The sequence below is a fragment of the Rhinoraja longicauda genome, chromosome 31 (genome assembly GCF_053455715.1).
Source record: "Rhinoraja longicauda isolate Sanriku21f chromosome 31, sRhiLon1.1, whole genome shotgun sequence".
Taxonomy (NCBI): Eukaryota; Metazoa; Chordata; class Chondrichthyes; order Rajiformes; family Arhynchobatidae; genus Rhinoraja; species Rhinoraja longicauda.
The window spans coordinates 3762087-3784681 of record NC_135983.1 but is presented as its reverse complement, the minus strand read 5'-3'; the positions used below and the strand labels follow the sequence as shown (position 1 = coordinate 3784681).

Sequence of the window (22595 nt, the reverse complement as noted above, 5' to 3'; positions counted from 1 at the left end):
TCATAATTTTATGCACCTCGAAAAGATCCCCCTCCTGTGCTCCAAGGAATAAAGTCCTAGCCTGCCCAACCTCTCCCGCAAATTCTGGCTGAAGAAGGGTATCGACCCGAAACTTCACCCATTCCTTCTCTCCTGAGATGCTGCCTGACCTGCTGAGTTACTCCAGCATTTTGTGAAATAAATACCTTCGATTTGTACCAGCATCTACAGTTATCTTCTTACTCATCAATCACTGATGTCAATTGATATTTACAACAGTTTTCTGTTTAGGTTAGATTAGAGAAACAGGGCAGAAAGGGCCAAATGGCCTCCTCCTGCACCTAATATCTATGAAACAGGCCCTTCGGCCAACCGAGTCTGCATCGACCAGCAATCCTCACGCATTAACACTATCCTACGCACACTAGGGACAATTTACATTTATCCCAAACCAATTAACCTCCAAACCTGGGAGGAAACCGAAGATCTCGGAGAAAACACACGCGGTCGCAAGACGAACATACATAATCTGTACAGACAGCACCCGTATTCGGGATCGAACCCGGGTCAGTGGCGCTGTAAGGCAGCAACTCTACCGCTGTGCCACCGTGCTGCCCTCTGTTCTGTGGTTTACTATGGCTCATTGGTCAATACATGCGAGAGTTGCAGAGAAGTGGGATCTAGGAGTGCTGCTACATGGTTCTGTGCAGGAGGCATGTTTGAGATTAGTCGCAAATACATATGAGTAATTTGCCCAATTTCGCTTGAATTCTGCCTCGCTCAATAACTTTCCCACCGCTGATGTCAGGCCGCGAGGTCATAAGTGATAGGAGCAGAATTAGGCCATTCGGCCCATCAAGTCTACTCAGCCATTCAATCATGGCTGAACTATCTCTACCTCCTAACCCCATTCTCCTGCCTCCTGACCCCACATCCTATTACAAAGAGTTTTGGTTTAAGGGCCTGTCCCACTTAGGCAATTTTTTAGGCGACTGTCAAAGTCGTAGCAGATCGCCGAGATTTTCTTTTACCATGACCACGAGTCAGGTCGAGATTACACCGTCTTCGGAAACATCGCGAAATTCCCACGCTGTCAAAGCTTCTCCGGCGTCCTAATTTTCGCTGAAATCACTGACAAGTCGGTAATTACTTGAGAGTTTTGAAATATAACATCGTGCCCGGGTTACTTGAAAACCAAGCTTCACGGTAACAAGGCATCAACTGGATTGACTTCCAGTTTACTAATAGATGTATTAAGAAATTTAATTTTAAAAGTGGTTAAATGGATTTTTGTGCGGAGTGTGGGCATTCTTTGAAAATGTACGGGAGATGCATATCTGGTTTCTGGGTTGCATATCTGGGTTGGGAGCCTACTTTAAATGTAATCGCTGATGGCTATAAACATTGCGAAAATTCCCACGCTTACCTGACCGTCAAACTGTCGCCTCCAATCTACCTGTCAAATGTCCTGACGGTAAATAAATTGGTTAAACACAAGTATTTTATGGTATCTTCAAAGTACTTTACTTAATTTAAAGTACTTTACTTTATTACGTGCTTCTAAATGCATCTAAGAGAACCTAGCAAACCTGGGGACAGCGTGCGACGGCGCCTGCAATAAGCAACGATACCTGGCGACAAGCCAGCTGTCGCCGAGAAATTTCACTCCGGTTGATTTCTAGGCGACGCGCCGAGATCCACTACGATTCTTGGAAGACTCCTCACGATCATGCCCGCGACACCCGGCGAACTGTCGGTGCCAGCCTAGTCACCGGCAGTCGCCTTAAAATCGCCTAAAGTGGGACAGGCCCTTTAGTTTAGTTCCGCGCAGATACAGGACCTATGGTCCACCGAATCCGCGACGACCATCAATCACCTGTTCACACTAGTTTAGTTTAGTTTAGAGATACAGCGCAGAAACAGGCCCTTTCGGCCCACCGGGTCCGCGCCGACCAGCAATCCCCGCACACTACCACTATCCTACACACACTAGGGACAATTTTTACATTTACCAAGCCAATTAACCTACAAACCTGTATGTCTTTGGAGTGTGGGAGGAAACCGACGATCTCAGAGAAAACTCACGCGGTCACGGGAAGAACGTACAAACTCCGTACAGACGGCACCCGTAGTCGGGATCGAACCCGGGTCTCCGGCGCTGCATTCGCTGTAAGGCAGCAACTCTACCGCTGCGCCACCGTGCCGCCAGTTCATAGTCATTCCTCTCTCTCATCCACTCCCTACACACCAGGGGCAATTTACAGAGGGCCAATTAACCTACAAACCTACAAGTCTTTGGGATGCGGGAGGAAACTGGAGCACTCCGGAGTAAACCCACACGGTGACGGGGAGAACGTGTAAACTCCACACAGACAGCACCCGAGGTCAGGATGGAAGCCGGGTCTCTGGAGCTGTGAGGCAGCAGCTCCACCAACACTGTTGTGTTCTGGTATTTCTGTTTCACATCACTGTAGATTCCATTAATTTCAGAGGCACATTATCTGTGACAATTTGTTTAAACAGTTTAAAGCTCAATACCTCAAAGTCCAAATAGGCTAAAAGTAAAAGCTGTCAAATATCCTCAGGCCAGCCATTTCATATGGTGTTTCTTTAATTTGTTTTTTATTATGGCTTGCTGCCATTCCGGTTCATGTTTCGCAAATTATTCAGAGAGAAGGCAAGTCCCATTTCCTGTGCTCAATGGGCTGACAGCTGATGATTCAGCGATCCACATGTTCAGGAATTCCACATCTGTTTGGTGAAGTTCTGGAATTTAGAAGATTGAGGGGGGATCTTATAGAAACTGACAAAATTCTTAAGGGGTTGGACAGGCTAGATGCAGGAAGATTGTTCCCGATGTTGGGGAAGTCCAGAACAAGGGGTCACAGTTTAAGGTTAAAGGGGAAGCCTTTTAGGACCGAGATGAGAAAGTTTTTTTTCACACAGAGAGTGGTGAATCTGTGGAATTCTCTGCCACAGAAGGTAGTTGAGGCCAGTTCATTGGCTATATTTAAGAGGGAGTTAGATGTGGCCCTTGTGGCTAAAGGGATCAGGGGGTATGGAGAGAAGGCAGGTACGGGATACTGAGTTGGATGATCAGCCATGATCATATTGAATGGCGGTGCGTACAGGCTCGAAGGGCCGAATGGCCTACTCCTGCACCTATGTTTCTATGTTTCAGGATGAACTGGCAGCTAAATGCTGGCCGTCCCTCTGCCCTGTTGCATTGATTCCAGCAGTTTAGTTTAGTTTGGTTCAGCTTAGTTTAGTTGAGTTTAGTTTATTGTCACATGTGCAAAGGTACAGTGTAAAGCATTCGTTGCATGCCATCTAGTCAGTGGGAAGACAACACATGATTATAATTGAGCCAATTACAGTGTATAGATACATGATACGGGAGTAACGTTTAGTGCAAGGTAATGCCAGTAAAGTCCGATCAAAGATAGTCCGAGGGTCACCACTGAGGTAGATGATAGTTCAGGACCACTCTCTAGTTGTGGTAGGATGGTTCAGTTGCCTGATAACAGCTGGGAAGAAACTGTCCCTGAATCTGGAGGTGTGCGTTTTCACACTTCTGTACCTTTTGCCCGATGGGAGAGGGGAGAAGAGGGAGTGGCCAGGGTGCGACTCGTCCTTGATTATGCTGCTGGCCTTGCCGAGGCAGCGTGAGGTACAAATGGAGTCAGTGGAAGGGAGGTTGGTTTGCGTGATGGTCTGGGCTGCGTCCACGATGCGTTGCAATTTCTGGGACTCCGTGGACTCTGGCACGCTGATGAGAGAGGCCCAAGCACTTTGCATCAGGCCCCAACTTCAAGCCAAAGAGGATGGATGGAGGAACAGCATTCCCATTCACAGATCGTTGTACAGCACAAGAACAGGCCCTTCGGCCCACAATGTCTGTGGTGTTCATGATGCCAAGACCAACTCTTCTCTGCCTGCACGTGATCCATATCCCTCCATTCCCTGCATATCCATGTGCCTATCTACGTGTGTTCAATGCCGCTATCATTTCTGCCTCCACCACCACCCCCAGCATACATAGTTCCTAGAAAACGCCCCTCACATCTCCTTTAACCTTTGCCCATATGTTGTCTAGATGGACTTCAGCAAGGCATTTCATACGTTTCCACGTGGCAGGCTGTTCTGGAAGGTTAGATCGCATGGGATCCAGGGAGAGAGAGCTGAATGGGTGGAGAATTGGCTTCATGGAAGGAAATAGAGGGTGATGGTGGAAGGGTGTTTGTTGGACTGGAGGCCTGTAGGGGGTGGTGTGCATCAGGAATCGTAGCTGGGCCCATTGTTGTTCGTGGTTTATATCAATGATTTGGACGAGAATGTACAAGCTATCATTAGTAAGTTTGCAGATCACACTAAAATGGCTGCTATCATAGATAGTAAGGATGGTTATCAAAAATGACAGGGACATCTTGATCAGCTGGGCAAGTGGGCTGAGCCATTGTAAATGGAGTTTAATGCAGAAGTGCGAAGTGTTGGATTTTGGGAGGTCAAACCAGGGCAGGACCTTCACTGTGAAAGGCAGGGCCCTGGGGAGTGATACAGAGCAGAGGGATCTAGGAGTGCAGGTACATAGTTCCTTAAAAGTGGCATCGCAGGTAGATAAGGGGTTAAGAAAGCTTTCGGCACATTGGCCTTCATCAGTCAGGAGTTCGGATGTTATGTTATAGTTGTACAAAAGGTGTTGCATTTTGGGAAGTCTAACATGGGCAGGCCCTACACAGTGAATGGTAGGGCTCTGGGGAGTGTTGTAGAGCAGAGGGATCTAGGAGTGCACGTGCATGGTTCCTTGATGGTCGATAGGTTGTGCTTGTACATCAGTCACTGAAAGTAAGCATGCACGTACAGCAGGCAGTGAAGAAATCGCAGGTCGATAGGGTGATCAAAAAGGCTTTTGGCACATTGGCCCTCATCAGTCAGAGTATAAGACGTTGGTGAGGCCGCATTTACAGAAATGTGTTCATTTCTAGGCACCATGCTGTAGGAAAGATGTTGTCAAGCTGGAAAGGGTACAGAGAAGATTTACAAGGGTGTTGCCAGGTCTAGAGGGTCTGAGCTATTGGGAGAGGTTGAGTAGACTATGGTCTCTATTCCTTGGAGCACAGGAGGATGAGGTAGAAAATCATGAGCAGAATAGATCAGGTAGATGCACAGTCTCTTTCCCAGAGTAGGGGAATTGAGGACCAGAGGACATAGGTTTAAGGTGAAGGGGAAAAGATTTAATAGGAATCTAAGGGGTAACTTTTTCACACAAAGGGTGGTGGGTGTATGGAACAAGCTGCCAGAGGAGGTAGTTGAGGCTGGGACTATCCCAACATTTAAGAAACAGTTAGACAGGTACATGGATAGGACAGATTTGGAGGGATATGGACCAAATATCCGTGATGGACCGGGTGGTTTGACTGTTAAGCTAGGTTAACATAGTAGGTATTTGATCATAACTGAACTCTTTGTAAAGGAAGCCAGCACCATGATGCCCTGCTTCACTGGTGCTGGCTCATGATTAAAAGAGGAAAAACTACTTACATCAAAGAGGATTAGCATGGGGGGGGGGGGGGGGGCAAGCTGGGCAGTTCTCTCGACTCTGGATCAGCTCCTGTGGACTGGAGAGTAGCCAATGGAACTCCACGTTTTAAGAAAGGAGGGAGAGGGCAGTTAGCCTTACATTGGCAGTGGGGAAGATGCCGGAGTCGATTATTAAAGATGTTATGGCAGTGCATTTGGAAAGCTGAGACAGAATTGGTCAAAGTCAGCATGGATTTATGAAGGGGAAATGATGCTTGACTCATCTTTTGGATTTTTTTAGAGGATGTAACAAGTTAAATGGATAAGGGAGAGCCAGTGGATATAGAAACACAGAAAATAGTTGCAGGAGGGTACTGGGGGTAGGGTATTGACATGGATCGAGAACTGGTTGGCAGACAGGAAGCAAAGAGTAGGAATTAACGTGTCCTTTTCAGAATGACAGGCAGTGACTAGTGGGATGCCGCAAGGCTCGGTGTTGGGACCCCAGTTGTTTACAATATATATTAACGATTTAGACGAGAGAATTAAATGTGACATCTCCAAGTTTGCAGATGACACAAAGCTGGGTGGCAGTGTGAGCTGCGAGGAGGATGCTATGAGGCTGCAGGGTGACCTGGACAGGTTGGGTGAGTGGGCAGATGCATGGCAGATGCAGTTTAATGTGGAGAGATGTGTGGTTATCCACTTTGTTGGCAAGAACAGGAAGGCAGATTATTATCTGAATGGTGTCAGATTTGGAGAAGTGGAGGTGCAAGGAGACCTGGGTGTGCTTGTACATCAGTCACTGAAAGTAAGCATGCAGGTACAGCAGGCAGTGAAGAAAACTAATGGCATGCTGGCCTTCATTGCAAGAGGATTTGAGTTTAGGAGCAAGGAGGTCCTACTGCAGTTGTACAGGGCCCTGGTGAGACCGCACCTGGAGTATTGTGTGCAATTTTGGACTCCTAATTTGAGGAAGGACATTATTGCTATTGAGGGAGTGCAGCGTGGGTTCACTAGGTTAATTCCCGGAGGGCGTGACTGACCTATGGTGAAAGAATGGGTCGACTGGGCTTGTATTCACTGGAATTTAGAAGGATGAGAGGGGATCTTATAGAAACATGTAACATTCTTAGAGGATTGGACAGGCTTGATGCAGGAAAAATGTTCCCGATGTTGGGGGAAGTCCAGAACCCGGGGTCACAGTTTAAGAATAAGGGGGAGGCCATTTAGGACTGAGATGAGGAAAATCGTTTTCACCCAGAGAGTTGCGAATCTGTGGAATTCTGTGCCACAGAAGGCAGTGGAGGCCAATTCACTGGATGTTTTCAAGAGAGAGTTAGATTTAGCTCTTAGGGCTAACGGAATCAAGGGATATGGGGAAAAAGCTGGAACAGGGTACTGATTTTGGATGATCAGCCATGATCACATTGATGATCATATTGATGATGGGCTCGATGGGCCGAATGGCTTATTCCTGCACCTATTTTCAATGTTTCTGTGCACACTGCAGATGCATAGAATGAGAGGGACAATCTCAGGCCTGGAGGATTAGTAAAGTTTACTTTAGTTTAGTTGAGGCAGCACGGAAACAGGCCCTTCGATTCACCGAGTCCGCACACTTACACTATCCCACACACACTTGGGACAACTTACAATTATACCAAGCCAATTAACCTACAAACCTGTACGATGTTGGAGTGTGGTGGGGGAAACTGGAGCACCCGGAGAAAACCCACGCAGGTCATGGGGAGAACGTACAAACTCCGTACGGACAGCACCCATAGTCAGGATCGAGCCAGGGTCTCTAGCACTGTGAGGCAGCAACTCTACCGCTGCGCAAGAGAACAGGATAGTGATATTCTGCCCTCGAGGATTATTGCCCCATTCCTCAGGGGGTCTATCGGTGAAAGAGAATAAGCATACTGACTGAGGGTTTGCAAAGTTCTATATCCCCCCTGGCAGCGACTTGCTTAATAGTCTCGCCTTGCTTTTATTCACAGACTATCTGGTGATGTTGCCCCATGTGCAGAACTACTTGAAGTCTGTGCGGTACATCGAGGAGCTGCAGAAGTTTGTGGAAGAGGACAACTACAAGTGAGTACATGTGTGCCGGGTTGCAACCACTGAGTGGACTGTGAAAGGACTGCAGTGTTCGGGGCTGTGAGTTAGTTACATCATGTACCCTGCCCAGTGCCAACAAACCTCCGTGGCAAATACGGGAATAAGAGTCTCTTTGGGAATTGTCGAAAATCTTGGAAATTATGATTCTTACTCAGGAGCTGGGAAATCTAGAGTCGGTTGAAGGCGGTGCATGTTGGAATTTTAAGTTTGGATATAATAGTTCTGTGGACCATGATTAGCACTGTTCAGTGGAGAGATAGAGCGTGGAAACAGGCCCTTCGGCCCACTGAGTCCGCGCCAACACTAGCACTATCCTACACACCAGGGACAATTTACATCCTTACCAAAGCCAGTTAACCTACAAACCTGTATGTCTTTGGAATGTGGGAGGAAACCGGAGCACCGGGAGAAAACCCCCGCGATCACGGGGACGAATTACACACTCCGTACAGACAGCACCCGTAGTCAGGATCGAACCTGGGTCTCTGGCGCTGTGAGGCAGTAACTCTACCACAGCGCCACCCAGCCATCTATGCACTTCTTAAGGAAGAAGTCTTCAATTTGGAAATACGTTTCCCATGCTGGCAGGAAACAAAGAGTGGGGATTAACCAGTCCCTTTCAGAATGGCAGGCAGTGACTAGTGGGGTGCCGCAAAGCTCGGTGCTGGGACCGTAGCTATTCACAATATACATTAATGATTTAGATGAAGGAATTAAAAGTAACATTAGCAAATTTGCTGATGATCCGAAGCTGTGTGAACTGTGAGGAGGATGCCATGAGGATGCAGGGTGACTTGGATAGTTTGGGTGGGTGGGCAGAAGCAGATGCAGTATAATGTGGATAAGTGTGAGGTTATCCACTTTGGCGGCAAGAACAGGAAGGCAGATTATTATCTGAATGGTGTCAGGTTAGGAAAGGGGGAAGTACAATGAGACCTGGGTGTCCTTGTACATCAGTCACTGAAAGTAAGCATGCAGGTACACCAGGCAGTGAAGAAAGCTGATGGCAGGTTGGCCTTCATAACGAAAGGAGTTGAGTATAGGAGCAAAGAGGTCCTTCTTCAGTTGTACAGGGCCTGGTGAGACCACATCTGGAGTACTGTGTGCATTTTTGGTCTCCTAATTTGAGGAAGGACATTCTTGCTATTGAGGCAGTGCAGCGTAGGTTCACGAGGTTAATTCCCAGGATGGTGGGACTGACATATGATGAAAGAATGGAGCGACTGGGCTTGTATTCACCGGAATTTAGAAGGATGAGAGGGGATCTTATGGAAACATGTAAAATTATTAAGGGATTGGACACGCTAGATGCAGGAAACATGTTCCCGATGTTGGGGGAGTCCAGAACCAGGGACCACAATTTAAGAATAAGGTATAGGCCATTTAGAAGTGAGATAAGGAAAAAAAAATTCACACAGAGAGTTGTGAATTTGTGGAATTCTCATCCTCAGAAGGCAATGGAGGCCAATTCACTGGATGCTTTCAAAAGAGAGTTAGATAGAGCTCTTAGGGCTGGCGGAATCAAGGGATATGGGGAGAAGGCAGGAACGGGGTACTGATTGTGGATGATTAGCAGTGATTACATTGAATGGCGGTGTTGGCTCGAAGGGCCAAATGGCCTCCTCCTGCACCTATTGTCTATGTATCTATGTATCTATGCTGAGAAAATTTGTCGCAAATGATTGTGGTCAGAGGTGGTGAAATAATTGCATCCCCTGCTTTTTATTGTTTAGATATTTGGAAGGAAATTGAGGCAGGGACTATCACAACATTTAAGAAACAATTAGACAGGTACATGGAAAGGACAGGTTTAGAGGGATGTGGGCCAAACGCAGGCAGGTGGGGCTAGTGTCGCTGGGACGTGCTGGTCGGTGTGGGCAGGTTGGGCCCAAGGGCCTGTTTCCACGTTGCATGACTCGATGACTCTATCCCTTGATCCCCTTGAGTATAGAAGTCCCTGGATATCCTCCATGAATATAGTCCATGAGTGGACTTCCACGAGCTAGGGAGTGCCAAAGCAGTTGGTTTCTTCCCATCCTTCGCTTCGGAGATCGCAATCAATCTTTAGTCATGATTGTACGGTGAAAGAGAAAACAAGCTGACAATTGTGCCCCACTGACAATCTCATCACTATGTGTGCACTTGGACAGTACAACTCAGTGCGATGTTCTGTGGAATGTGGTCCGTGGTCTATATATATGTTTCCTGCATGAAGTATTTTTCTCTGATAGAGACCCTCTGTGTACTCCAGACACCAAACCTATAGTTACGTGCTTATAGGGTTTATAGAGATCAGTAATTAACACTGCTAGATGTTTAGATTAGTTTAGTTTAGAGATTCAGCGCCGAAACAGGCCCTCCGGCCCACCGACTCCTTCCCAACCAGCGATCCCAACACCATCCTACACTCGAGAATTTTTTTTAAATGTTTTTATATCAAGCCAATTAACCTACAAATTAGTAGTGTTTGGAGTGTGGAAGATCTCGGAGAAAACCCACGCAGGTCACGGGGAGAACGTACAATCTCCGTACAGACAAGCACCCGTGGTCAGGGTCGAACCCGGGTCTCTGGCGCTGTAAGGCAGCAACTCTACCGCTGCGCCACCGTGCTGTTGATTTTGCTCACTCTAAGTCCTACCTTGGGATGGTACTAGACTAGACTGGGATTATCAGCGCACTGGCACTTCAGGTTTGTCAGCTAGAATGGTACACAGAACCGCAAGTCAAATCCTTGTGATCATATGAATGATTGATCAGCCAACACACTCCTGCTGCCTTCAGGTTACAAGGACTTGATTCATTCCAGTGGAACAAAATGAAGGTGCTTACGTTGCTTGGCTATTATCCAGTGGTTTGGACTATTTAGGCAGCGAGATGAGGTTATCCTTTCCAAGAAAACAGGGAAATTGCTTCTTTATAACAAATTATCTGCAATTCAAGGAGCTAGTAGCCATAACAACAACCAAAGAACAATTGGACTTTGTAAAACCCCAGATAGACACAAAATGCTGGAGTAACTCAGCGGGACAGGCAGCATCTCTGGAGAGAAGGAATGGGTGACGTTTCGGGTCGAGACCCTTCTTCAGATCATCTGGTTCACTGGATGTCCTTCAGGGAAGAAGGCCTTCCTCAAGGACCATGGTGGTCTTTCTACCCTGTGGTCTACTTGATTCTAGGACCACAGCATGGTTTGTTTTAACTGCCATCTGAAATGGCCCTGCTATCCTCTCGACATCACGAGCAAAAACGGGGGCAAATAATGAAGTGCTGGAGATTTAAAACATGGGACAGATTGAGTAAGGACGTGTAAGAAAGCACATTTGAATTAGTTCCGTGACTTGCACACTTACAGGTGTGTGCACACACTGGTCAGACCACACTTGTAGTATTGTGAGCAGCTTTGGGCCCCATATCTGAGGAAGGATGTGCTGGCATTGAAGAAGGTCCAGAGAGGGTTTACGAGAATGATCCCAGCAATGATTGGGCTAACATATGGTGGCACTGGGCCTGTACTCGCTGGAGTTTAGAAGGATGAGGCGGGACCTCATTGAAACTTACTGAATAGTGAAAGGCCTGGATAGAGTGGATGTGGAGAGGATGTTTCCACTTGTGGGAGAGTCTAGGACTTTCATAGACCCCACCCATCTCCATCATGGACTGTTCATCCTGCTGCCCTCTGGTCAAAGGTACTGCAGCACACGGAGCAGAACAGCCAGGTTCTGCAATAGCTTCTTCCCCCCGAGCCATCAGACTCTTGAATTCCCAATAATCCCCCGCCATTATTTTATGTGCGAGTTACTTATTTCTTTTTTCAATCAATTTTTATTATTTGGTGTTACATTGTGAGCCAGATGGAACGGAATTTTGTTCAAATATGTACTCGTCTGGTGTATAGTTTTGAATGACAATAAAGTTATATTCACAAAATGCTGGAGTAACTCAGCAGGTCAGGCAGCATCTCAGGAGAGAAGGAATGGGCGACGTTTCGGGTCGAGACCCTTCTTCAGACTGATGTCAGGGGAGGGGGCAAAGGAAGGATATTGTCCCGCCCCCGAAACGTCGCCCATTCCTTCTCTCCTGAGATGCTGCCTGACCTGCTGAGTTACTCCAGCATTTTGTGAATAAATACCTTCGATGTGTACCAGCATCTGCAGTTATTTTCTTATATTATAAAGTTGTATTCAACCATTCATTCATTCAATCTCAGAATAAAAGGACGTACATCTAGAAAGGAGATGAGGAGCAATTTCTTTAGTCATTGGGTGGTGACTCTGTGGAACTAATTGCCTCAGATGGTTGTGCAGGCTGTCAATTAATATTTTAAAGGTGGAGATGAACAGATTTTTAATTAGTACCGGTGTCAGAGGTTATGGGGAGAAGGCAGGTGACTGAGGTTGGGAGAGAAAGATAGTTAAATGGCGGAATAGTCTTGATGGGACAAATGACCTAATTCTGCCTCTAGAACTTATGAACTTATGAAGATATAACACGTGTTTCCATAACACGGATTGGATTTAACACGCGTGATGACTTAAGGGCCTGTCCCACTTAGGCGATTTTAAGGCGACTGCCGGTGACTAGGCTGTCGCTGAACGTTTGCCGGGGTGTCGCGGGCAGGCATGATCGTGAGGAGCCTTCAATGAATCGTAGCGGATCTCGGCGCGTCGCGGAAAAAAATTCCAGATAGAAATTTCTCGGCGACAGCTGGCTTGTCGCCAGGTATCGTAGCTTATTGCGGGCGCTGTCTGTCGCACGCTGTCCCCAGGTTTGCTAGGTTGTCACAGATGCATTTAGAAGCACGTAATATTAAATTAAGAAAAGGCATTTGAAGCTACCATAAAACACTTGTGTTTAACCAATTCATTTACCGTCAGGACATTTGACGGGTAGATTGGAGGCGACAGTTTGACGGTCAGGTGAGCGTGGGAATTTTGCGATGTTTCCGAAGACGGTGTAATCTCTTAGCCAGGTGCTGGTTTCACAAAAAGAGTAACTTGTGTCGACCTGACTCGGCATTGTCGTGATCATTGTTGTGGTCATTGTCGTGGTCATTGTCGTGGTCATTGTCGTGATCATTGTCGTGGTCATTGTCGTGGTCACTGTCGTGGTCACTGTCGTGGTCACTGTCGTGGTCATTGTCGTGGTCATTGTCGTGGTCACTGTCGTGGTCATTGTCATGGTCACTGGCGTGGTCATTGTCGTGGTCATTGTCGTGGTCATTGTCGGAGGGTAAAAGAAAATGTCGTCGATCTGCTACGACTTTGACAGTCGCCGACAGTCGCCTTAAAACTCGCGTAACTGGGACAGGCCCTTTAGGGAACATTATTTTCATGACGTGGGATGAATTGGTTATAATCAAGAACTGGACAACCACTAAAAAGTTAATTTGGAAATTAACATGTAGTGAGAAAACTGTTTTGGATTTTTTTAAAAATGTTGTTAGAAACAACTGCTTACATGTAACTGTCCTTCAGTAATCAAACATCATCGTCTTTAAGAACAGAGCTGCTATTTTAACTGCGGGTGGCAATTAAAAAACACTTCTATTGACACTTGAGCAACCATAACTGTTAAACAATGTAACATGCAGCCTTTAGTAATTTTTTCTTGCAGTAATAAAAAATAAACTTATTTCTATTGAAAACACCTGTATTTTTGAAAATCCTGCAGGCAAAATAACTTTGTTATTACGAGTCTAATTCTCTCTGGCCACTAACCCGCGTTCCCACATTGACATAATCGTTTTTATTTTTCGATTTTCTATAAAACGATGTTTCTTAGGAACATAACTCACGGCATAAAAAGCTGCAGTAAACTTCAAGTTGGGAACAGCGCAGGGAAGATGTACAATGATGCTGCCTGTACATGAGGGCCAGAGCTACAGGGAGAGGTTGGGCAGGCTAAGACTTTATTCCTTGGAGGGCAGGAGGCTGAGAGGTTATCACACAGAGGTGTATAAAATCACGAGGGGAGTAGATTGGGTGAACGCACAGTCCTTTACGCAGGGTAGGGGAATCAAGAACCAGAGGACATAGGTTTAAGGTGAGAGAAGCAAGGTTTAATAGGAACCTGAGGGGCATCGTTTCCCACAGACGGTGTATGGAACGAGCTGCCGGAGGAGGCAGTTGAGGCAGGGACAGTAACAACATTTGAAAGACATTTTGACAGGTATATGGATCGGAAAGGTTTGGAGGGATTTCGGCCAAAGTGGAAAGGTGGGACAAGGTTAGATGGGTTAGGGTTATCTTGGTTGGCATGGACAGGGTGCACTGAACAGCCTGTATCTGTGATGTATGACTCGATAAACTAAGGGTTCCAACCCAAAATGTCACCGATCCATGTCCTCAGAGATACTGCCTGACCCGCTGAGATGGGCCAAGTTGGTCTTTAGTTTAGTTTAGAGATACAGCGCGGAATCAGGCCCTTCGGCCCACCGGGTCCGCACCGACCAGCGATCCCCGCACATTAACACTATCCTACACACACTAGGGACAATTTTTATATTTACCAAGCCAATTAACCTGCAAACCTGTATATCTTTGGGAGTGTGGGAGGAAACCGAAAATCTCGGAGAAAACCCACGCAGGTCACGGGGAGAACGTACAAACTCCGTACAGACAGCACCCGGAGTCGGGATCGAACCCGGGTCTCCGGCGTTGCATACGCTGTAAGGCAGCAACTCTACCGCTGCAGCACCGTGCCACCCAATGTGGATGAGTTGGTGTTTCCATGCTCTATGACTCTATGACTTCATAACTATCTGTATATGGAACCACAAGCAAGCACCAGTTTCCAACAGTGTCCATTGTGACAGTTTTCATGGAGATGTGGTTACGATCTAGTATTTAGGATTCCCTATCAGCACCAACCATAACAAATGAAAACGCCCTCACTCACCAATCCCAGGAAAAGGAACTAATCTTAATGTTAGTTTTTGTTTTAGAGATACAGCGTGCAAACAGGCCCTTCAGCCCACCGAGTCCACACTGGCCATCCACCACCCGTTCACACTAGTTCCATGTTGTCCCACTTACTTGTGCACTCCCTCCCCCACCAGGGGCAATTTACAGAGGGCCAATTAACCTACAGACCCCAACATCATTGGGATGTGGGAGGAAACCGGAGCACCCGGAGGAAACCCACGCGATCACATGGAGAACGTGCAAACTCCACACAGACAGCACCCAACGCCAGGATTGAACCCGGGCCTCTGGCGCTGTGAGGCTGCGGCATTGTAGTTGAACATTCACGAGCAAGTAATAATATGAAAATAGTATTCTGTCGTCATGGTGGTTTTTAAAGATGATTTAAATGATAAACAAGTGGCACGGTTTTGAGGCAGCAGAGTTACTGCATTATAGCGCCAGGCCCGGGTTCGATCCTAACTACAGGTGCTGTCTGCACGGAGTTTGTACGTTCTTCCTGCGATCGTGTGGGTTTTCTCCAGATACTCCGGTTTCCTCCCACACTCCAAAGACGTACAGATTTATAGGTTAATTGGCTTCAGTATAATTGTAAATTGTCCCTAGTGTGTAGGATAGTGCGAGTGTACGGGAATTGCTGGTCGGCGTGGACACGGTGGGCCAAAGGGCCTGTTTCTGCGCTGTATCTCTAAACTAATCTAAACTATTCATGAGGCACCGGTGGAATAGTGTGCTGTCTAACTGCAGAGAAGAGGATTTGACTTGGTTCACTGTAGACTCATGGAAAGGCAGAAGCTGGTTTAAAAAAAAACCACAAAGTGCTGGAGTAACTCAGCGGGTCAGGCAACTTCCCTGGAGGGGGGCATGGATACATTCTGGTATTCTGGGATATATTCTCACCTCTCCTTGTGTGTCAGTGCCTTGTCTCCTTTCCAACTTGGCCTTTATCAAACCATCTGACAATCAAACACCCCTCCCCTGTATCCACCTATCACTTGCCAGGCTTTGCCCCACCCCCACCTCTCCTCCAGTTTTTTCTCCCTCTCACCCCCCAGAAAGCAATGGCTGAGAAGGGTCCTGATCTGAAACATCATCTTTCCATTTTCCAGCCTGACCCGCTGAGTTAATCCAGCACTTTGTAAATCAGCATTCCTGGGGTCCACTCTTCAGAAGTAGCTCATTGACTGTAAGACGTCTACAATACTTCAGACTACCTCACAAGTGTAAATATTTACTTTGCTTTACTTTCACTGTTCTTTCTTTCATCCACTTATTTCCCTTTCTCCCTTTCACTCTCTCCTTCCCTCTTTCTCAATTTGTATTTTTCCTTAAAAATAGTTTATTTGCTGACAAGGGCAAGAATTCTGTGCTGGGGAACGATGGAAAGTGCAGCTTTCAAATTCCTGGTGTTGGTTCTGAAGTGGAGAGTGTGTCGGCAATGGAAAAACAAAGGCAACTCAATTTTAACCAATTTTTCTTGGCATTTGAAATTTCCAGTATTGTGCTTTTAAAGTATGCTTTTGAAAACTTTGGAAACTCCGAGAAGACGTCTTTTTAACCTGTGCTTCCAATACAACCTGAATTCTTCCACGTTTCCTGTGTAAAATTGAGCGGTGTTGAATTTAATCAGACGGTGTCAATGTGGACTCATGTTCGCTTGATGACATCTACCTAACCCCTTTATTTCCCCCCTCTCTTCCCTCTGATGCACAGAATGCCCACACTTGATGCCCACCTCTCTCACTATCGCCCCCCCCATCGCACCCCCTCCTCCTGTATCCTCTTCCCTCCTTCCCTCCCTCTCTCACAGTCTTTTGTTCTTTCACCCCAGTTCAGTTCAGTTTAGTTTATTGTCACGTGTACCGAGGTAAAGTGAAAAGCCTTTGTTGCGTGCTAACCGGTCATGTGGAAAGACAACACGTGAAAGGCTTGGATAGAGTGGATGTGGAGAGGATGTTTCCACTAGTGGGAGAGTCTAGGACTAGAGGTCATAGCCTCAGAATTAATGGAGGTTCATTTAAGAAGAACATTTAGGGGCATTTAGACAGGGAAGTAAACAACTTCATTAGTCAGAGGGTGGTGAATCTGTGGAATTCATTGCCACTGGAGGCCAAGTCAATGGATATTTTTTAAGGCAGGGATAGATAGATTCTTGTCTAGTACTAGGTGTCAGGGGTTGTGGGCAGAACGCAGGAGAATGGGATTAGGAGGGAGAGATAGATCAGCCGTGATTAAATTGCGGAGTGGACTTGATGGACCGAATGGCCTAATTCTGCGCCTATCACTTATGACATGGTTATAATCGAACCATTTACAGTGTGTAGATACATGATACATGATAAGGGAATAACGTTTAATGCAAGATAAAGTCAGCAAAGTCCGATCAAAGATAGTCCGAGGGTGACCAGTGAGATAGATAGTAGATCAGCACTGCTCTCTGGTTGTGGTAGGATGATTCAGTTGCCTGATAACAGCTGGGAAGAAGCTGGCCCTGAATCTGGAGGTGTGCGTTTTCCCACTTCTATACCTTTTGCCCGGTGACCTTTGTCCACCCATCTCCCATTCAAACCGTCCCCCTCATCTGTATCCACCTATCACTTGCCCGGCTTTGTCCTGTCGAGCTTTCTCCCCCTCCCCCCCCCCACTAGAATAAGTCTGAAGAACACTCCCAACCCAATGCATCCCCTACACATGTTCTCCATACAGACGTTAACTGTGGTCAGGATCGAACACGGGTCTCTGGGGCTCTAAGACGGCAACTCTTAAACAATAGACAAAAGACAATAGACAATAGGTGCAGGAGTAGGCCATTCAGCCCTTCGAGCCAGCACCGCCATTCACCGTGATCATGGCTGATCATCCACAATCAGTACTCCGTTCCTGCCTTCTCCCCATACCCCCTGACTCCGCTATCTTTAAGAGCTCTATCTAACTCTCTCTTGAAAGCATCCAGTGAATTGGCCTCCACTGCCTTCTGAGGCAGAGAATTCCACAGATTTCACAACTCTCTGAGTGAAAAAGTTTTTCCTCATCTCCGTTCTAAATGGCTTAACCCCTTATTCTTTGACTGTGGCCCCTGGTTCTGGACTCCCCCCAACATCGGGAACACGTTTCCTGCCTCCAGCGTGTCCAATCCCTTAATAATCCCCTCTCATCCTTCTAAATTCCAGTGTGTACAAGCCTGACCAGGCTGAGTTACTCCAGCACTTTATTTCTTTTGTTGTAAACCACCATTCTCGTGTTCCTTGTGTCCACATTATCCTGATGTGAACATGGCTCCCATCCACTCTCAGAGCAGAGAACGGCTCAGAACAGGAACCTGTCCTTTGGCCCACAATGTATTTCCCGATCAAATTAAATTATCTGCATTTGCCTGCACTTGCCCCATATCATTCCACTTCCTACCTGTTCACTTGCCTGTCTAAATACCTCTTCAATCTCATCTGCATCTACCCTGACAAGTTCCAGAGACCCACCGTTCTCTGTGTTAAAAACAACTTGTCCTGCACATCTCATGTAAACTTTCCCCTCTTATCTTAAAGATGTACCCTCCAGTGTTTGACATTATTTAGACAGGTATGTGATTAGGATAGAGGGATATGGGCCAAACGCAGGCAGGTGGGACTAGTGTAGATGGGACATGTTGGTCACTCTAAGATTTGGGCCAAAGGGCCTGTTTCTATACTGCATGTCTCTATGACTCCATGACATGAGTATCCTGGGGAAAAGATTCTGACTGTCTACCCTATCTGTGCCTCTCTTAACTTTATAAACTTCTATCAAAGTTTATCTGCCGTTTCCCTCCATCACGATTCGCATCACAGCAAATCATCCATGACCAGGGACTATGGCAACGTTTAAGAAACATTTAGACAGGCACATGGATAGGATAGGTTTAGAGGGATGTGGGCCAAACGCAGGCAGGTGGGACTAGTGTAGATGGGACGTGTTGGTCAGTGTGGGCAAGTTGGTCTGAAGGGCCTGTTTCCACGCAGGCAGGTGGGACTAGTGTAGATGGGACGTGTTGGTCAGTGTGGGCAAGTTGGGCTGAAGGGCCTGTTTCCACGCTGTATGAGTGTACAACTCTATGACCAGCATCTGCAGTTCCTTGTTTCTACATTTCGGAGTTTGAAGAAGGGTCTTGATCTGAAACATCGCATCTCCATGTTCTCCAGAGATGCCGTCCGACCCGCTGAGTTACCCCAGCACTTTGTGCCCTTTTTCTTCCTAAACCCAGCGTCTGCAGTTCCTTCTTTTTACATCCATTCCGTAGGTCCCCAGGTCAGGTGCGTATGGCCTTGCTATGCTGTTTGTTCCAATGTGGCCCTCCTGCAGCCAACAGTGGTACAACAGAGGAGCTATCTCACTACTCTGGCTGCTCTCACACGACGGATCTGACAGCTGGCAAAGCTCCACCCTGAGTCTCTCACTTACAGTTGAAGCTGCAAGGGTGACATTCAGCAGGGAAGCAGGCCCTTCAGCCCAGCAAGTCCATGCCGACCATCAACTTCCCATTTATAGCTTTGTTACTTTATTTCCAGTTATAATTTTACATTATTAAGCTCACATGAACAACCCCATTTTGATCTGCCCCAGTTTCTACCCCTCACTCACACAGTAGCAACAATTTAACCTCTCAACCCGCACATCTTTGGGATGTGGGAGGAAACCGGAGCGCTGGGGGAAAGGCAAGGCGGTCACAGGGAGAACATGCAAACACCACACAGACAGCACCCGAGATCAGGATTGAACCCGGGTCTGTGGCGCTGTGAGGCAGCAGCTCTACCAGCTGCGCCATCGTGCCACATATACAAATTTAACAGGTTCCAGTGTTGTTCAATGTTTGTGTGTTTGTAAGTTCGTAAATCATTCAATAACTGCTGGGACATTGGAAAAAAGGAATATTGTTGAAAATGTTTATTATTTCTACTTTTGGAATAGGATTTTATGATCAACATGCTTATAAAACCGATGAAACACGATGACAAACTTGTTCCATGTGTGTCTCCCGGCAGCTATTTCTCCCCATATATTTATGGGGATGTCACGTTGGCGCCTGAGCTAATTAGGGCAACATGGTCGCTACCTCACAGCGCCGGAGACCCGGGTTCCATCCCGACTACGGGTGCTGTCTGTACGGAGTTTGTACGTTCTCCTTGTGACCTGCGTGTTCTGGTTCCCTCCCACACTCCAAAGACATGCAGGTTTGGAGGTTAATTGGTTTCAGTAAATTGTAAATTGTCCCTAGTGTGAAGGATCGTGTGTGTGTACAGGTTGATCGCTGGTCGGTGTGGACTCGGAGGGCCAAAGGGACTGTTTCTGCACTGTATCTCTAAAGTAAAGTAAACTGAGAGATGGATTTGCGCTGAAGAGACAGGCCCTCTGGCTCAATGAGTCCATGCCGACCAGCGATCCCCGCACACTAACACTATCCTACATGCACTGGAGACAATTTACATTATACTAAACCAATTAACCTACCGACCTGTACGTCTTTGGAATGTGGGAGGAAATCGTAGATCTCGGAGAAAACCCACGCAGGTCACGGGGAGAACGTACAAACACCATACAGACAGCACCCGTAGTCAGGATCGAACCCGGGTCTCTGGCGCAGTAAGGCAGCAACTCTACCGCTGCGCCACCGTGCCTTTCTACACAAAAATAATTGCACATTGTTTTAAAATATGGATGCAGTTTTTAATTGCATGCTAATGAATAATTATAGCCTCTCCAAAAATTGAAAAAATAAAACTAGTTTTGTACTTGTGGAGTATCCAAATGCCTTGGTACAAATTCCACAACTTTTAATAATACATTTGTAGTCTATTAGTGGTTTGTTCTCTCTATTCGCTCCAGAACCAGGGGCCACAATTTAAGAATAAGGGGTAGGCCATTTAGAACTGAGATGAGGAAAGACTTTTTCAGTCAGAGAGTTGTGAATCTGTGGAATTCTCTGCCTCAGAAGGCAGTGGAGGCCAATTCTCTGTATGCATTCAAGAGAGAGCTAGATAGAGCTCTTAAGGATAGCGGAGTCAGGGGGTATGGGGAGAAGGCAGGAACGGGGTACTGATTGAGAATGATCAGCCATGATCACATTGAATGGCGGTGCTGGCTCGAAGGGCCGAATGGCCTCCTCCTTCACCTATTGTCTATTGTCTGTTGTTTTGTGCCTTAATCTTTATTTAATATCTGTCAAGCTGCAATGTGTTAATGGTTAAGGCTTCCCTGTTTGCTGACATTGTAAGCGCTTTCTTGATGACATCGCTGTTGCTAGGCACTCGGTATTCCCCATCATAGATGACAAAGCGATGGGATCCACATCTGAGAGGTTGCTGGATTTTTGTGGGCTTTGTTTGAGGTGTATGGTAATGCCATTGCTACACATTGACGCCAACAAAGGCCAGTGGAATTTGCGATGGAAAGCAATAAATTTCTCCCCCGCATATTCATTTTCTATGCATTCCCCTCTAACTCTGCAAATTTCCTTCCAAGTTCCTTCTGTATCCTGTCGAGCCAAGGAACTGCAGATGGTGGTTTATCAAAAAAGACACAAAAGGACTGGAGTAATTCAGCGGGTCAGACAGCATCTTAGTTTAGTTTAGAGATACAAGGTGCAAACAGGCCCTTCGGCCCGCCAAGTCCCCGCGGACCAGCGATCACCCCGTACGCTGGTTTAGAGTTTAGAGCTACACATTAGTGTGTAGTGTGCTACACACTAGTTTAGTCCTACACACTAGGGACCATTTTTACAGAAACCAATTAACCTTCAAAGCTGCACGTCTTTGGAGGAAACCGGAGCACCTGGAGTAAACCCATGCGGTTACACGTACAAACTCCACTCAGACAGCCCCCATTGTCAGGATGGAACCCGGGTCTCTGGCGCTGCAAGGCAGCAGCTCTACCTGCTGTGCCACCGTGCCGGTCTGCTGCCAGAGCATCTCTGGGGACCATGGATGGGTGAGGTTTCGGGTCAGGACTATTCTTTAGACAGTCCCTCAAGTTTGTATTAAATCTTGCCCCTCTCTCCTCAAACCTGCAAGTTCAGCTCATTTCTTTCTTGAACTCACAGCTTTATGTCCCTTTCTCTTCTTAGGCATTCCCACAATCCACTAAAACCTTTCCAAGGAAGGCAGCAACATCATATGTGCTCCTCCTCACACCACAGCATGTAAGAACACAGATTTGTCCCCATTGAATGCAATGAAGAACATGCAGGGAATGGAGGGGCTGGATCACAAGCAGGCAGGGCAGATTAGCTTAACGGCACTAGGACATTGTGGGCCAAAGGGCCTATTTATGCGTTGTACTATGTTCAAACTAAATGAGCAGTAAACGCAGGTTTAAAGTTCTCGGTGGCCGCAGGCACACCAGTTTCTTAAAGGTACAGCTCAACTGAGGAAGTTCTTAGTTTAGAGATACAGCATGGGAACAGGCCCTTCGGCCCACCGAGGTCACACCGACCATTGATCACCTGTTCACACGAGTTCTGTGCTATCCTACTTTCTCATCCACTCCCTACACACATTTACAGAGGGCCAATTAACCTACAAATCTGCACGTCTTTCGGTTGCGGGAGGAAACCGGAGCACCCGGAGGAAACCCAGGCGGTGACATGGAGAATATGTAAGTTCCACGCAGACAGCACCCGAAGTCAGGATCAAACCTGGGTCTCTGGCGCTGTGAGGAAGCAGCTCTACCCGCTGCACCACTGTACCGCCCTAAATACTGATCGCGACTTCTCCAGAATCGTATATCATAGAAACATAGAAACATAGAAAATAGATGCAGGAGGAGGCATTTGGCCCTTCGATCCCTTCATTGTGATCATGGCTGATCATCCACAATCAGTAACCTGTGCCTACCTTCTCCCCTTATCCCTTGATTCCACTAGCCCCTAGAGCTCTATCTAACTCTCTCTTAAATTCATCCAGAGAATTGGCCTCCACTGCCTTCTGTGGCAGAGAATTCCACAAATTCACAACTCTCTGGGTGAAAAAGTTTTTTTCCCACCTCAGTTTTAAATGGCCTCCCCTTTATTCTTAGACTGTG

General features: G+C 46.8%; 1 protein-coding gene across 3 annotated transcripts in view; it reads left to right on the top strand.

Moving 5' to 3' along the window:
- ralgps1 (Ral GEF with PH domain and SH3 binding motif 1) overlaps window positions 1-22595 on the top strand; it is a 714125-nt gene that overhangs the window by 528137 nt on the left and 163393 nt on the right. For all 3 annotated transcript variants that reach the window (XM_078426449.1, XM_078426450.1, XM_078426448.1), the window contains one exon: window positions 7503-7596. In XM_078426449.1, the coding sequence (XP_078282575.1) occupies window positions 7503-7596 (94 nt within the window). The remainder of the gene's footprint in view (window positions 1-7502; window positions 7597-22595) is intronic.